This window comes from Melopsittacus undulatus, chromosome 6, assembly GCF_012275295.1.
Source record: "Melopsittacus undulatus isolate bMelUnd1 chromosome 6, bMelUnd1.mat.Z, whole genome shotgun sequence".
In the NCBI taxonomy this organism is placed as follows: domain Eukaryota; kingdom Metazoa; phylum Chordata; class Aves; order Psittaciformes; family Psittaculidae; genus Melopsittacus; species Melopsittacus undulatus.
In genome coordinates, this window is record NC_047532.1 from 37,165,223 (window position 1) to 37,183,415 (window position 18,193).

The 18,193-nt window shown below is 43.6% G+C and overlaps 1 protein-coding gene across 2 annotated transcripts in view; it reads right to left on the bottom strand.

Moving 5' to 3' along the window:
• Nucleotides 1–5,003: 5,003 nt before the first annotated feature.
• Nucleotides 5,004–18,193, bottom strand: part of VEPH1 (ventricular zone expressed PH domain containing 1) — an 85,117-nt gene continuing 71,927 nt past the window's right edge. For both annotated transcript variants that reach the window (XM_005141966.3, XM_005141965.3), the window contains 2 exons: nucleotides 11,707–11,843; nucleotides 5,004–6,120 (listed from right to left, as the gene is read on the bottom strand). In XM_005141966.3, the coding sequence (XP_005142023.1) occupies nucleotides 5,884–6,120; nucleotides 11,707–11,843 (374 nt within the window). In that variant the 3' untranslated portion in view covers nucleotides 5,004–5,883. The remainder of the gene's footprint in view (nucleotides 6,121–11,706; nucleotides 11,844–18,193) is intronic.

Genomic DNA, 18,193 nt, shown 5'->3' on the forward strand with positions numbered 1-18,193 from the left:
GGTGTTACTTGTGATAAAGCTCAGCCTGTGCAGCAGATATGAGTGCCAGTGTAAACTGCTTTTGTTTTACCCACTGTGCTGCTTGCTCTCCCTGACTGTGGCTGGATGCAACAGAGATGAGGCAGGAGAAACAGAGCCCCACTGCTCCTCTGCTTACTGCCACAGGCAGTCAAACCATGCAAGCCACGGGGAGGTAAGAAATCTCTAATATCTATATTCTGGAGATGAGAGAAGAAGAAGGGAGCCAGCAGCAGCAGGGGTCCTACACTTTGCATGTCTTGGATGCAACGGCTGCCCTGAGCACTGCACAGTGCTTGCAGTGTCCCTGCTCCAACTCAGGCAGGGCACAGGTCTGTCCTCATGATCAAATGGATGTCTTGGTGATGGAGTCCTCACAGGAGCATGGGTCTGCCAGGAGAGACTCATTTCAGGCTTACAGAGACACAAACAGTCATAACCAAAATGAGCACAGGAAGAAAGATGGTCAAGACAGCACAATTTTGAAGGAAAAATGGTGATGCTGCACCATAACAGGGGGACTGGCTGGCTGAGACCCAGCATCACAGCCAGGACTTCCCCGAAGATTGCCTGCTCTCACAGACCCCTGGGGAAATGGCACTACAGCTGCCCCTGGGGAACTGGAGGGAGTGTGGTACCTGGTACACCAGGTGGGTTTAGTGTTGCTATGGCCAGGGTTGGGATTTGTCCCTCTCTCCATAAGAGTGAGTCTCCTTCCCTCCACAAACACTCCTGGAATAATAGGATTCTTCAGCAGAGGTGAACTCACCCCCAAACAGAGAGACAATGACATCTTTTGTACCAAAAGTTGTGCAAGATGGAAGGCAGATTATTTCCTGGCAGGGAGGATCAGATGCTCGGCAGAGTTCCAGCACTGCAGCCATGGAGAGCGTTTGCATCCCTTTTTCCGAGAGCACTGCCACACACACTGGTGAGCTCAGGGACCTTCCACCGAGGCTGTGGGGAGCTCTTGCATCGTCTTCGTGGAGGGGAGGATGGTTCTTGCAAACAAACCAAGAAAATGCAGTGCAGCAGTGACTGCCAGCATGCTCCCAGTTCAGAGGGCAGCTGCTCTTCAAATCTAGGGTGTTTCGATACATGCTATTTAAAAAAGAACTAATAAAAGCTATTTCTATATTTGCTCAAGGAGTTTGCAACAGTGGGATTTTTTTTTATTTTTATTTTTCCTTAAAATCTCCCTGCTCTCTTCATAACAAGATTGATGATTTCTGTGTTTCTCATTTTAGGAGCATGACAAGAATAAGTTGCCAGCTGAATTTCTCTTTTATTTTATTCCAAGTTTTAATTTAAGACAGGAGAAGTGTGGCTAAGCTTCTTATTTTCTCCAGTTATTTTTTGGCACAGAATCCAGGGTCTCTCACAGCTATGCATTCTGTATTGTTTCAATCACGCTAAGACTGAAAGGAAGCATGTAAGTGACTAATGATGGCCAAGCACTGACGACAAAACCTTGGAACAGCGCGTGAAGCAGGAGTGTGTTTCCCGATACATGAGTTTCATGTAGCTTAGACCTGGAAATCACTTGATGGTGAAGTGAATGCTAAGCACTGATTTGCATATCCCCATATTCTGGCAGATAGGTGATGACCTGTGTTTGCACATACATGCACACGGATTAGCAGCTGCATTAAACTGATAATGTAATGCATAGGTGGAAGACCTTAACTTGGCATCAATGTCAAGAAATACAAACCATTTGACTGTAAAAAAATGCTTTTAATGGCTGACTTATTGTATCATCAAACTCCAGTGACATGCCTCAGTGGGGGAATTCAGTGTTTAGTATAGGATCTAATTCTGGAACTTCAAAACATAAATCGACAAGTCGACACCTATGAATTAACTTCATTCCTGTTAGACTCAGTGATGCGTCCTGTGGGTAAATTAAGGCTTTATTGTCCCAGACACTGAAAATTAAATGACTGAAATCTCCTTTCCTCATCTGCCAGGGAGGTCGTGGAAATTTCCATCATATATGTCTTGTTTACCCTTGCACTGCTGCCTTTTAATTGAGGTTTGGCTCCACTGCTTCACTTACGTACAGAGGCAGCAGAGGTGGCAGCAGTCCAGTCTGCAGACCTGAATTGTTTGTATGGACATAATATACAATTTACTGTAGACTTCCTCTTCACTCCTTACATGCTGTGTGATGTCCTGGCACACAGGATGTCTGTGTCAAGGTTGTGTCATACTCTGTGCATTAGCAACCCTGGACAAACTGTCCTATACCGAGATAACAGTAAATAAATAGTCACGGATGAAAAAGGTGCATTTCCTGAAAAAACTCACACTTTTGGTCTTCATCCTCAAGCTTGGATTTGACTTCATGTGTTTTAGAGGTTGTAAGTATTGGAATATTATATTACTGGCCCAAGGCACAAATTGCCTCATGCCCTGTAAGCAACAGGGAGCCAGACTCTGCTCAGCCAGGCAACCTATGCAGATGTCCATAGATTTGCTTGGATAGGCTGGTCCTGGATAGGCTTTCAATATTTTCTGTAACTAAATTTAACTCTAACAAAGTTGTTCTGATCACATTGCTACATCCTATGATTTAACATCTCCACATTTTAGTTGTTACAAAAATTTTCAGGAATTTGAACATTTCAGCATCCCTCTGGAGCGCCAAGAGCAACAGGAGGTCTGGAGCCATTGACAGACGCATGGGCCATTGACAGAGGGCTTCCCTTTCACCTCTGACATCTTTAGTGTGAATGCAAATATATCTTTTAGATCTACAAACCTATGGCTAGCTTTAAAGTCCTCCCTGATTTTCCATCATCCAGGAATGCTTCAGCAACTGCTTTGATCTCAGCCCCTGGCCGTGTGGTGCCGTCGCTCGGCACTTCCTTTTCGAGTCGGCATGGCAATGTTGGAAATAAAATATTGTCTTTTCAGACCAGGCCCTGCTGACCTCCCTGAGCTCAGATGCCAGGTCCAGGCTACAGGAAGTGTGAAGGGAATGGGATCTGAATGATTTAACTTGATGGTTTGATGCCTCCTTCCCTGATGTGGTTGTTCAGTGGGGTTTATGGCCTGAAACGTGGAGTCTTGTAGCTTGCCATATAAATATTTATCTCTTTGGAGTTTGACAACTTGCAAGCACTGAGTGTTGCTGGTGTTTGTCTCTCTGGCCACCAGAGCTCTGTAAATTGGTACATTCCAGGCAAGATGTTAATATTTGGTAATAAGCATTAACTTGAATTAGAATGAGAAAAATATTGTTTATGGTACCATAGGAGTGCCCAAGTTCTGCTGCCACATCAGAGCTAAGGGCTGCTCAGTCCCTTGCAGCAATTAGAGTTGGCGGGTCCAGAGAGGTATTTCTCTTCCTGATCCATTAAAGCACCACCAAACTTTTAGAGCAGAAACACTGTGAACCTTGGAGCAGCACCAGTGCAATTAATTTTCATTTACGGTGAAACGAAAATTAGGCTAAACTTTGAAAGGTTGTTTGCTATTTCTGTGCCTCACTTTTAAGTTGTTTGCTCTCATGGGGATGTTTGTGCTTCTTTGCTTGTTTTTTTTCCCCATTATTTTTAATCATTTCCCAGACCTGATGATGATGTTTATGGTGGCTCCAGAGGACTACGAAGCACTAGGGAACTGGCAGACAAATGCGAAGACCTTGTGCACTGTGGCTCTGCTGTAGCCACACATGGGCAGGGTGCTATGAGTGCATGGTGGAAAGTAAAAGCAAACAAACTCAGAGTCGGTTTGTAGCAGTATTAATCTGAGGTGATCAGGCTGTAATGGTGACCTTCTGGTGGCAGAGATGATGTACCTGTTTGGTGGCACCATGCTGCCCTCCCATAGCTCTGATACCACCTTTCCAAACCACACCTCAGCCCTGCCTGTGCCACCCAGCTGTCCTCCTTCTTGGCCACCAAGCACCACTTAGACCAATTTTGAATTATGTCTTTTCCAACTCTCCATGTTTTCCCTAAATCCTCTTGGAGACAGTGAAACAAAACTAGTAATTCCTTTCTTATGCTCCTTCCCGGACTCCTGCAGGGGTTCCTGTATATTTATTTTGCTTTGCTCAAGGATGTCCAGTATTTTGTGAGACCTAGCTCCTCCCAGCACTGATAGACTGGAGTCCTCCTCCAGCCCCGGGGATCTCCTGCCCTGGGGACCTGTGCAGTATGTCTCCAGCTTTGGCTCCTAACGTGTCACACAATGTTAGGGGGGCAGGGCAGGGGCAGGGTAGGGCAAGGAAGATTGCCAGCTACTGGTTGGGCTCCTGAAGGCAGCTGGGCAGCCAGCCTTAGGTGCCAGCCCTGCCCCAGTCGCTTTCCCAAAGCGAGAGAAGTTCAGCACAGGCAGAACTGAGCTGTCCAGAGCCCCATTCTCAGAGCCACCCACCAGCTGCAGGCCCAGGGAAATCAAGAGATCTGGCAATATTTAGCATGGTGGGAAAATCAGGCTGTGAATTCAGAGGTACACAGCCATTCAAGCTGTGCCTCAACCGCAAGCTCTGATAGAGATATAAACCTCGTGGTGACCGCTGGGAACAGGCTGGACTCAGCAGCAGCAGCATTAGCTTTACTCAACAGACTTTAACCTGAATTTATTTCCCTGTTCATTCCTCTTGCTTCCTGTACCCCATGTGCTTTTGATGACACCTGTCACAGCTGCCCAGGCAGCGCTACCACCCTCACCTGCCTCTGCTGCCCTCTGGGCCACAAGCCAATACCAAAACTCACCCAGCAAATACTATAGGAAGTCGACAAGAGTATTTCTGAAAGCGGGTTATATTGCTGTGCTCTGCAAGGAGCTGTGAAAAAAGCCATGTGCTCCCTTGGCTACTGAGTGGAAGACAGCAGTTACAATAAAAAGCATTACACCATTTTTTTTTCCTGATTTCCCCCTCTCCCTTAAACACACCTTTTTGGCAACAACTTTTTTTGCAAAAAACTACATTTTTCTAGGTTGTAAAAATTCAAATTTTATTTCTGCTCAGCCTTGCCTGATTTCTGAGTTCATTTCATCACTCGCAGACTTCTCATTCATTATTTTCCCCTTTTCCTTTTTTAGTTTCAGTCTTTTCTACAGAACTTTGTCCAGTTTGGAATCATTTGAGAGTGACACAGAAAAGCAAACTGGGAATTTTCTGGTTTTGGAGAAAATTTGAAAAGTTACAGAATGGAGAAGACAATTAAAAAAAGAATAAAATAAAATTAATTTTAAAAAGTACATTCAGGAGGAAGGGGAGGAAAAGCAGGAGAAAGGGGGAAAATCAAAACAGTTAAATATTTTAAATTATTTTTCATCAGTATTAAATCTTTCAAATTGTTCAATATCAAACCTGAAAGGAGCAGCATACAAACAGTAAAAGGATAAAGTACACTGAGATTAAATAAGAAGGAAAATTACCTGTTTACAGACAGACAGTGACTGAGGAAAACAAAGTCCTTACATGAGCGAACGCTTTTGGCAGTGTCTACAGCCACTGAGATCATGTGCCTCTCAGAAGTAGAGGCTGAGGTGTTGAGACCCTGGCATGTTTCTAACCATGTTTCCTGGTTTGCAGGCCATTAGGCTGAAGAAAAAAACCCCTGCATTTCACAAAGCAGTGGAAGCTGGTTTGACCCCAGTGCCTGGGAGCACTCCTACATGGTGGCATTCCATCACCTGGTTGTGTTAGACCTTTCACTGCACAAAGTCCTCCCTGGGCCATGCTAGCGCATGCTCTTACTCACGGTTTCCCATGCTCCATGAGCCAGCAGGGCTTCTGGAGGTAAAAGAGGTCCAGGATACGGGGTACAGTAGTGGGATGCTCAGTACCGGAGTGGTCCCAGACACCGTTGGTTTGCTGGCATGGCCATGGAGGTGCCAGCAGCTCTACAGATAGGTGGTGGCCTCTCGGCTCTCTCTCTCTCTAGCCTGTGCAACAGCAACGTTGATGCACTGAAGCCACTCCTCAGCATTCTTCTCATCTTTGGCCTTGAAAACATAGGTTTTGCTGTCGGTGAAGATCTCAAAGGCCCGGGGCAGGCTGCGGTCCCTGCGCTTCTTTGCCACCACTTTAACGCTCTGCACCTTGCTGAGCTCAATGGGGCAGTCATCGGGGTCATCCTTCTGAAACACAGGGAAGACACACAGAAGGGTTTCCATCATCTTAATAAGCAGTTGAAGTCTGTAGAACTGGTCTTGTAAATGTTGCTCATGTGGGCAAACGCACTGATGGAGACTTCCCAAAAGAGCTTTAGGGAAGTTAGAAACCCTGCTCCCATGCAGTGCCACCCTCCCCCATGGGCTGTCAGGGCCTATTGTATGCAGCAGCCAAAGGTCCACACTGATGCCTATGAGCTGTTCCCCCTCAGCATCTGCACTTTTTAGTTGTTTAGTTGTTTAGGGTTTTTTTAGTTGTTTAGTTGTTTCGTTTTTTTAGTAGTCCAGCTTCAGCTGTCAACAGGGGCTTAGATTTTCTTTTCTCTGGCTTTTCATAATTAGACACCTTTGTTAATGGTGCCAGGCACAAGTGCCAATGGCAAACGCTTCCTAGGTACAAAGACCAGCCAATCCTTGTGGCCTGAAGAAAGCTGTCTTCTCTTAAGCAGTGATAAGTTGTTCCCCTTCTCAGTCTCCACCCAAAAATGGAAGCAACAACTCCTTTTATTGGTTCTGAAAACAGAACAGATACTTTGAGTCTGACCCAGGAATGTGAGGCATTTCTCAGTGGGGACAGGACAGCTGCCTTGCAATTTTGTTTGAAAACATATAAAGTAGGTATGTGTAGGAAATCTTGGCATCACTGTAAGAAATATGATGCAGGGAGCATAAGAGTACAAAATCATGGAAGTTTCCTTCAGGAGAAAAGATCTGTGAGCTCATAAAAAATGTACAAATTGGGTCTCCAGGTGAGAAGTTTAAGCTGAAGGCCCTGATTCCTCAAGAATATTTGGTTTTGCTGTTCAGCTTCTTATGGTTTTTACTAAGAGGAGTACTAAGTTGAGTACTTAGAGTACTTAGGAGAACTAAGAGTAGAGTACTTAGGAGTACTAAGAGGAGTTACTTTACTAAGAGGAGTAAGGCAGATTTTCCAAAAGCTTTCTGCTCCTATCATACTAGAAATATCTGGACAGATCTGAGTGAGAATTAGAGGCTAAGTATCTTTCAGGAGCTAAGCATGACTCTGGACAGGCTGAGGTGTGGGAACTGCAGTATCCAGAGCTGCTCTGCCTGCCCCAGCTTTGTTTGCTCTCCCAGCAGCTCAGGTCTGAAACATGACCAGAACTGGGCAGGGAGATTTCTTGTGCAATAATGTCTCAGTCCTTCTGGGAATGAACCAGGAAAAATATACTGCTTTAAGGAAAAGCTCATTCGAAAATACCTTCCAAAAGAAGTCCCAAGCCCAATGGCTGTGATTTCTCTCTAGGATTTGATAGTCCACTACAATTAGAATCATAGAATCACTGATCATCAAGTCCAACCATTACCCCAGGACTGCCAAGACCACCACTAAACCGTATCACGAAAGGCCTCATCTACACAGGTTTTGAAAACTTCCAGGAATGCTGATTCCACCACTTTCCTGGGAAGCCTGTGAATAAATTTTTCATAATCTAAACCTCCCCTAGTGCAGCTTGAGGCTGTTACCTCTTGTCCTGTTGCTTGTTATCTGCAAGAAGAGACCAAACCCCACCTCACTACAATGTCCTTTCGGGTAGTGGTAAAGGGTGAAAAAGTCCCCTCTGAGATTTCTCCAGACTAAACACTCCCAGTTCCATCAGCTGCTCCTCGTAAGGCTTGTGCTCCAGAACTCTCACCAGCTTTGTTGCCCTTTTCTGGACCCACTTAATGTCTTTCTTGTAGTGAGGGGCCCAGAACAGCAGCAATAGACTTGATAAGCAATACTTTACACCCTGTGAACCTGACCCTTACACTTAGAAGCCTATCGAGGAAAAATTATATACTCCCTTCCTAACCACCCTATGATTCTGTGATTCATTACCACACAGTGTTTGACCTGCTAGAGAAAATTGACTGTACCCTAGGCACATTTCTGTGGGAGGAGTTTACCACAATTTTCCAGGAGTTTAGGATCTGGCTGTTTCTCAGACCTCTTATGTTTTGCTTTTCTCCTGCCTCCCTTTACCCACTGGCCATACAGTTGCTTACACAGAGCCAGCATTGTTCGCATGGTTACTCAGATGAAGGGAAGGATCATGGTGGGGCTCCAGCAATAAGCAGGCACAGCCAGCTGGCCATCTCACAATACCTCCTCTGTCTTAGGCTGTATTTTTAAGTAAGCAGTGCGTAAAGTCCAAACACCCACACAGCACCCAGCCCTGCTCCACAGCACCAGAGATGGTGGGACAGAGCTGTCCTGCTCTGCCAGGTAAAAACCCTCTGGCTTTCAGGACCAGAACAGGCACCAGATACACCTGGGCAAGAATCTCTACTGCTTCCTTAGCTGGGCACAGCCTGGTGCCCTGCATCTTGCTTTGCTTTTGGCACCTGCACTCAGCAGGCAAGCTGTGGGGCTGGTCCTGCTGCTGGGTGCAGAGGTGCACAGGAGGGGACCTCCTGCAGGGTCTGAAAATCACACTTTTATTGTCCAAACCACTGTGTCCAGGCTTCATACCTCCAGCCCTGCTTAAAGAGCTTTAAATTTTGTGTTTGGTGTCTGCATTAGTCAGCCCAGGGCATGTGTGCAACCTAAACCAGTGGGCTCAGGTTTGCTTCAGGCTGCAACCCAAGCAATGGTTAACAGCATGACTTGACTCTCGAATTTAGGCAAAAAATGTAGAAGTAAAGGATATAAAATGTAGAAGCAATGGGATATAATGCACCAGCTTGAAAGACTGATTACTCAGGCGCAATAACTCTGCTGCTGTCCCCAGAGGGCTGGACGCCAGCCTGCTAGGCTGAAGAACCAGTCCAGGTGCTTGTTTTCAACTTGAAAAAGAAGCAAAGAAGCCTCCAGTTTGCCAGGAAAAAAGGAAAAGTCAATCTCTTGAACAAAATCTGCTATTCAACAATCTAAACTGCCAGCTTCACCTGCTTGTGACGCATTGTATGTTCTCTGCATGAGCACGGGGAGCACTGAGAATGCAAATGTAATGAGGCGATTGCACCCAGGTGTAATCAGGGTATTCTGATGTGCCTTATGCCTGTCTTGTTTTGAGAGCTAATTAAAGCCATTCCATTAAATACAATTCTATAAGCCAATCAACTTGCTAAATAATCACAGAATCACAGAATCCCAAGGGTTGGAAAGGACCTCGAAAGATCATCTAGTCCAACCCCCCTGCAAGAGCAGGGTAACCTAGAGTACTTCACACAGGAACTTGTCCAGGCGGGCCTTGAATATCTCCAATGTAGGAGACTCCACAACCTCCCTGGGCAACCTGTTCCAGTGCTCTGTCACTCTCACAGTAAAGAAGTTCTTCCTGATGTTCATGTGGAACCTCCTATGCTCGTTTACACCCATTGCCCCTCGTCCTGTCATTGGATATCACTGGAAAAAAACCTAGCTCCATCATCCTGATACCCACCCTTTACATATCTGTAAACACTGATGAGGTCACCCCTCAGTCTCCTCCAAGCTAAAGAGACCCAGCTCCCTCAGCCTCTCCTCATAAGGGAGGTGTTCCACTCCCTTCATCATCTTTGTGGCTCTGCGCTGGACTCTTTCAAGCAGTTTCCTGTCCTTCTTGAACTGAGGGGCCCAGAACTGGATGCAATATTCCAAGGCAGAGTAGAGGGGGAGGAGAACCTCTCTTGCCCTACTAACCACACCCTTTCTAATGCACCCTAGGATGCCATTGGCCTTCTTGGCCACAAGGGCACATTGCTGGCTCATGGTCATCCTCCTATCCACCAGGACCCCCAGGTCCCTTTCCCCTTCACTCCTTTCCAGCAGGTCAACCCCCAACATGTACTGGTACATGGGGTTGTTCTTCCCCAGATGCAAGACTCTACACTTGCCCTTGTTGAATTTCATCAAGTTTCTCCCTGCCCAACTCTCCAGCCTGTCCAAGTCTCACTGAATGGCAGCACAGCCTTCTGGTGTGTCAGCCACTCCTCCCAGTTTAGTGTCATCAGCGAACTTGCTGAGGGTACACTCAGTTCCCTCATCCAGGTTGTTGATGAAAATATTAAACAGCACTGGTCCCAGCACCGACCCCTGAGGGACTCCACTAGTCACAGACCTCCAGCTAGATTCTGCCCCATTGACCACAACTCTCTACCTTCTTCCTTTCAACCAGTTCTTGATCCACCTCACTACCTGATCATCAAGCCCACACTTCCTTAGCTTATCTATGAGAATGCTGTGGGAGACAGTATCAAATGCCTTACTGAAATCAAGAAAAACCACATCTACCTCTCTACCATCATCCCTCCACCTAGTCACTTCCTCATAGAAGGCTATAAGGTTGGTCAAACATGACTTCCCCCTCATAAAACCATGTTGGCTGTTCTTAATAACCCCCTCATCCTTGAAATGCCTAGATATGGAGTCAAGAATAAGTTGTTCCATCACCTTTTCAGGGATGGAGGTAAGGCTGACTGGTCTATAATGACAATTATTCTGATACTCTTTCAAAAGTGAGCATTAGCTGGTACTGAGCTGCAGTTATGGTACATGTATGGGTTAAATTGTCCACAGAATCTCAACAAAAACATCAGAAAAAGTCACTAAAAGTCAGAAAAAGGCTAATAATAATTTTCATTGTGTAAAGCTGGAGTTATTTTCTAATAATTGAGAAATAATAACTAATGAGGACTGGATTCAGCTACCTGCTCTTCCATACCCTGGGACACACTTGTCTCCAAATCCAATCAGTATGACCTTCAAACAATTTCACAGGCATTTCAGCAGAATTTCTCTGAATTTAGATGAGGACAGAAATGAAAGCAAAAAAAAAAAACCCACATTCCTTTGGGAGAAAAACATTTCAGCAGCACCTTGCTTTACACATGCTTACATTTCCTGCACAAATAACACCAATTATAATGCCATCATCTCAAGAGCAGTTACTAATGTACAAAAGGAGGCTAGACTTTCTAAAAAGGTGAACCATGGCTTGATTATGGAGACTGCCCTGAGGTGTTCAGAAGGGCCTGACTTTCTTGCCCCCGAGCATTGCTGGTCCCATGAAAATTGGGCACCCAGAAATGACAGCTCACTTTTGAGCACATTGGCTGTGGCTGCTACATGCCTTCCTATCCCATGTCATGCACTTTGCAAGTGAAAAAAATACATTTACCTGAGCAGGATTTATCAGATTTATGTTTATACAAGGACATACTTGCTGGTCAAAAGTGGAAGCGATTTTTGAGCCCACTGTAATTCATTCAGGAACAGAAGCTTTTGCAGTATCTGTGAGGTGACCCTGGGATGCCTCGAGGCAGAGCAACAATGCACAGGCACAGGTCACCCGTTAGTAGGGTATAAATTACTGTGTCACAATGTTGAGCCAAAGGCATTTGTTGGCTGAACAAGAGCAGAGCCAGTGTGAGACTGAGTACTTGCAGAAATCACACACTTTTGATCCAGAGAGAAAATTGTAACCAAAGATGGTGAGCAGCCCCTTGGCTGAAGTTGGCCATGTGGCATACAGAGACCACAGGCAAAGCTGAATGGTAAAAACTGCTGGGAAAGGGTGCTGGGGAAGAGGGAGAGAGAGAAATCTAATTGATGGTTTTCTGACTTACAGATTTTCCTTTCCGAAAAAGCAGCTGATTGCCAGCCAGGGTGAAGTAGCGAGTTTTCCACCTTTTAATAAACTTCCACCGGACTTGCTTCTCTTTAAGTTTGCCTTCGATGAGAGGCTGGCCATCCTGATTTACAACTGGGGAGGTGAACATACAAAGAGGAGGTTATTTCTGTTCTCTCACTCCGACGGAAGTCAGGCTCTTCCTATGATGCAGAAAAGGTTTTTTGCAGTTTTGCAGCTCCAAGACCACATTCCTCCCAACCTCAAGCATGCAGCTGTTACTTCAGAAAGACATTTCAGCCTTTAGACATGTTTTGCTTAGGAGGCATAGCAGATGGAGCTGACAGCTCAAACTCCTCTGTCCATCACTTTTTCTATTCCCTTAGCCATCATGTACTTAACCCCACCATTACATCTCCCAGTTCTTCCTCAGCCCTGCAATAATAAGTTTTAATTTAATTGAATTGTCTCTGATGTTTTAATCCCCACTACAGAGTTCAGTACAATATTCGTGCAGTATTTTGGATAGGAATATTTTGGAGATGTCACTCTCCATTATATGCAATAGCTTGCTTCATTGCAGCAGGAGCCCTGTGGAGAAGGAATTGAAAGCCTGAAGCAGAATGTCCACATGGGGCTGAGAGACCAGGCACCATCCTACTGGGACAATTGCCAACCTCTTGTAGGTAATTCCAGCCCAGATATATGACTTTTTGTTGAGAAAGGGGTTGGTGAGTCCAAGGGTTTTGTCTCCCAGACATGACACTTCCCATCCTCACCCTCCCAAGACAAAACTCCTTCTTCTCTTGGGAAAGGGATATGTTTGTTGTCAGCTCTTCCTTATCCAGTGTTTGAGTGATAGCCTAGCTCTACATTCTATAGAGGTCACTCACTGTTACATCTTCGCTATTTTTTCTAGTTCTCTCTTCAGGGATATTTCAGAAATCATTTTACATTAGCAATCCATTTTGTAATAATAATTCTTACAGCAAACTCAGAGTTACTTACATCCTGTAGATCTCATAGTACTGACTGGTTGGTAACATGACATTTTCTATCACTTTCACATTTCTAAAATAGCACAGTTTATTTTGACATCTGTATGGCAAAGGCCAGAGCAACTCACCACTCAGCCCCAGGGCCCCAGTATCCACCCTGCTGCCTCAGGAGCAGTCAAGGTCTTTTCACCATGTTCCCCACTGAGGATATCGATGTTTTTACTGTCTTGAGGCAAAATTTACATACAAACCATTATCATATCATTGGCCAGTAACACTGCCTGGCCTGTGCCCTGGGTGGTAAGAGCTAAACCAGCATTTCTGCCACACATGTGGCAAACTTTCCAGAGCCTGTTTTAAATCTGGGATGGGTAACTCTGCCCCAAGTCAAACGGGAGGACAGAGGAGAAGAAGAGACAAAAACTGTCCCCCTCAATGACCTGTTCTGCAGCACACTGCCCAAGAATAATCTAAAATGTAATGAAAATTACTCAGGGTACTGTATCAATATTCAATACTTGTAAGTGTACAGTACATCAATACTGTAATGACTGTAATTGGCATAGAAGCATACCCAGCTATTTTACCTTCAGCTCAGTCACTTCCCAGCCCATTCATCTTTTATCGTAGTCTGAAAAGTGGCTTCAATTTGCCTTAGGAAAAACCTTATATTTGTCACTAGATTTTTCTTCAATCAACTCCCTTAAAAATAAAAACCAGATAAAGTCTCTAGGAAAGGAAAATAAACCCTTCTTTGTTATCTTTTTGCAAAATTATTCCTATATTTAAAATTACTTTCAGAATTCAGAATTAATTCTAAAATTAATTTCAGAATTCAGAAGCCCTGCACTTTCACTTACAGTGTGTTTGTAAGGTTGTAGCCACCTCTACCTCCAGCCCTGTGCCCATGGTGCTCACCTGCCATCAGTATTCACTGACACCTCATCTTGAAGCATGTGAGGTTCTAAGAGTTGGAAGAGCATTCCCACACTTTGCGTACAAGAAGGAATATTGCAGCACAAGAAAAGCCCAGTAATCAAGGGAATCACTATGGGCTATAAACCACATCCACAGAGCAGCCTCAAGCCACTACCCTTCATATGTAGAACAAACAACTTAAAAATCCTCCATTAACATGTCTGGGTTTCTTTTTTCCCTGCTATTTTTTACACCTATAGACAAGACATTTTTTTACACCTATAGACAAGGTCTAGTGTGAGACAGCCCTGTTCATGGCAGGAGGGCTGGAATAAGATGATCTTAAGGTCCTTTCCAACCCTAACCATTCTATGATTCCATGGATGGATCAGATAAACTGAAGAGCAGTCCAAGGCATAAGCAGTCTAAGAAAAAGATGTTTGTTGATGTGTTAATTTACTTGGAGCCCTTCCCAGCACCTGTGAGGTAGTCAGTTATCCTATGGCTGGCAGTACCTTAGCACAAACGTTCACCCAGTAACACTTATTCTTGGAAGTGTTCATTGTTGCCTGTGGGTGAACCTTTCAGAACCCTGAATACAGTAGGCTGGTGCAATGCTGAAGACGTGAAGTGAGCAGGGTGGCCCAACACAGCCAGCAAAGGTAACACCTGGGGCTTCAAAGGCTTCATAGGTTTTGGGGCACATACCTCTATTCACTGCCTCCTGTCTGGTAGAGGAAAAACAAACAGTGCAAATACAGTGCATCAGATTTAGGTAAAGAATGTATTTTTCTCCCAAACACTGTTTATATACTGGCAGAGAGGCAGGCTTTGGGGGTCTTCAGTGTGTACTATTGCAATTTTCTCATGAAAGAGTATAAATATTTCTGTCTCTCTAGACAGGGAGCTTTTGGAAGGAGATGGAATGAATGAAAAGGGTAGTGGCAAAGTTTCAGCTTCAATATGGAACTGCAGCTGTGATCTCCATGATAAGAACCGGACACGCTCTGCTCCTTGTAGCCTACTTCATTCCTAACTTGATGCAGCAGCTCTTTTCTGTATATTTTCATGCCAGCACCAACATGATACACTGCCGATGCTGGCACAGGACAACGTAAACAGGCTTGCTCTCTCCCTGAGTAATTTTTATCACTGCAAAATGCCACAGGGAAGCAAATTCGAGGCTGCAGTAATTTCACAACACGCTCTTCAGCAGGATGGCGCCACTTTTTACAGTGAGCTGCTTTACAGTAACAGTGCAATTTTGTTAACAGCAGCTTTGTGAGAGAAACATGTCCTGGGAACAGAAGAGCTGGGTTCTTTTGTTTCCAAACCACTTTCTAAGGCTGTATCAGGTATTATCTGGCATTTCTGAAGCTGAGATTTGCTGGGATACCCATAATGGTCATCCTAAGGGTCATTCCTTTTTGGGAGTGGAGGAAAAGGACAGACCCGTAGGACCAGCAACTGTCTAGGAGGTCTGAGTACAAGTCCTCATGCTCTTGTAAGCAGCCTTTACATCTTCTGGTGACCTTGTTCCCCATTTATGCAATCAGCATTATATTTTGTGAAATAAAAAGATATAATGTTTTATAATTAGTTTTAAACAGCATCTGAGCTGATACTTTGCTTATTGTGCAAACACCTCATCAAATTTATAACTTCATGAGGTACAGGGTAATATCCCTGCCGTTCCCATCATTTGTTATTCACTTGCGCACTCTTTCAGCTGAGGATGTTTTGTCACCATGCGAATACAGAGCTTGGCATTGGGAAATTACCACCTCAGTAGCATGTAGGTGATAATGACAGGGCATGGCTGTGTATCATTTCCCAGGATGAAGTGTCAGAACTGCTATGACAAAGTCTACCCAGTAAGAGACAAGAGATCAAAAAGCTGTGAATCTGAGAAGCTCAAACCAGCAGCACCTAGTAGCAAGCTTTCCTGAAGTGTGCATGAAAAAAAGGGGAGAGAACTTCACTTTAATAAAAATTACAAAGATAGGGACAGAAAAAGGAGTTTTTATTGCTACATGACAGCTATAAAGAATAATATGCAGAGTAACTTTCAGAGCACGATGACAACTGTATAAACATCTAGATAGAGCAAAAGGAGGACTTGATATGAAAGGGCAATTGTTCAGTGGTTGGGTCTACTGCATCTACCTGGCTCCTGGTCCCATGGGAATGGCTTTAATACCAGTTCCAATGGAGTAGGAACATACCTTAGTCCAAAATAAGAAGGTGTAAAGCACCTAGAAATAGTTGGTGGTCAGGAATGCAACATGAGAAAGGAAGTGAATGCGTCATTTTGACCTAAAGTAGATTTTTATGGCCAACATCTTTCAAAACCAGAGTTTACCTAAAGAAATGCTGATCTCTCTTCCAGCACCCAGTGGCTAGCAGCAATGCTAACAGATCACTTTTTGCGTACATCCACAAAAAACCCCATGGGGAATTCTGATGTCAGCTTCTGAAGTCATCATAACGAATCTGATGCCAGTATGTCTGAGGGTCTGATTAAAATGAAAAGATTCATGAAAGATAAGAATGACTCTCTTTTCCAATATTTTTCTAAGTCCTTTTGCTTATTTTTATTGCAGTTAACTTCACAGAATCACAGAATAATTCAGCTGGAGGAAAGCCCAAGGGGTCTCTCATCCAACCTCCTGCTCAAAGCAAGGTCACCTATGAGGTCAGACTAGGTTGCTCATGAATTTATTCATCTGGGACTTGCAAATCTCAAGAACATTTCTAGGCAAGCTGTTCCAATGCTCAATCATATTCATGGTGGGAAAGTCTTCCCTTGTAGACGGTCTGTTGTCTCTTACCCCCCCACTACACACCACTGAAAGAGCCCTGCTCTGTCTTCTTGATGACCATCTTGGCGCTATGGACAGACTACCATGAAGTCTCCTCCAGCTCTACTTGTACCAGCCCTTGTCCCTCAGCCTCTCCTAACAGGGCAAAAACATCAGCTCCTAAACATCTTGGTGGAGGTTGTCCCCATCCTTACTGGGGTTTTACTCAGTCATCACTGTAGCCATTCAATACCTGCTGTATGCAGAGCAGGAGTAAGTGCATGGAGGTCTTTTAGCAGAGGACATAATGAGTAAATCTGTATTGCCTCAGAAATGCAGAGCTTTACTCTTCTGTCTGTACTCTTCCCAAAATCAGATTCAGTAGCTGGTGATCCCCACTTCTTTACATGGCAGAGGAGGATTATTTGAAAGAAGCATTTGCACTTCTAATATGGATAGAAGATATTTTAAAAAATGCAATCAAATGCCAATTAGAACGTGAACATTCCCTGTACACATCTTAATTATCGGAAAACTATGTCTAGTTTTGATTTCTTCACCTTGCATAAGGAAAAATTAAAAGACTTCAAAATAGGGATACAAGAATGATATAAACCTGATGTTTCGTACGATTATTCATATCACAGCAAACTAATGAAGTATATTCTCCTTAATTTGCCCAAGCAAATATCAAAATACAGTATGATAAAGCCTACAAATAGAGATCTTCTGCATAGCAGGAGAGGGCATAATGTGATGCATTGCTTAGAGAAAGACTAGAAATACACCCACATTTTAACAACACTGTTAAATTGCCTGAGCAACAACTTAGGTATGTTATGGATTCTTCATTTGACTTTTAAAGATCAGGTTTAGACATCTAAATAAAATATGCAAAGTAATATAGATCAAAGAGAAACAATTTCTTTGATCTAAGTATTATTGGACTAGATTCTTGACTATTGTGTTTTAGAAGGTCAAACTAGGTGATCACATCATCTCTGGGTTTGAAATTACTTTTTGTGGTGGTATGCTGCCATGTATAATGAGATCTTTAACTTGAAAAAAAGGAGTTAAAGGATTCAGAATGTTGTATTTACTATATATTTGTCTTTACTTTTTTTTCCCCATTCAGAACAGGGAATTAAGCTAAAAATATTACCCAAACTCAAAATGAAAAATTATTTCTGTTGAAATGTAAATGGAAAATATTCATTGCTTCTTACACAGTCTCAATATAGACACTAACTCCAAAATCAATTTAATGCTGAATGTAAGTGTCCTTTGGAATAATTTCTGTTAGTTGTATCTTGCTTTCTTTGCAGAACTACAGTGCATCAGTCTTTTAGTAGTTTGGGTACTGAATAAAAAGTAAAAACCACTCCAAACTATTCCAAGATGAACTCAAGACAGATAAAAATAAAGCATTAAATCTTGCATTTGATGAAACATAAAATCTTCCACAAAAAAAAATCAGTCCAATCATGAATGATCTCAATGATAATAAACTTCTATTAACTTGAAAGAATGGAATGTGTGGGTGGCAAGCAGACAAATTCAATTAACCTAAGGGAATATGGATTCATTCTCTCATTAATCATCACATTTAGTTTTGTTGAAAACCTGGGAAGAACACATTACTGAATGCCACTTTTTATAATTTTCAAACAAGCATTATAGCTGGGATATTTCAGTTCACTAGATAATCACCTCTGCTAGCAAAAGATAAATGTGTTCAGAAGTTAATATGGTGTAGGCTATTCTGAGT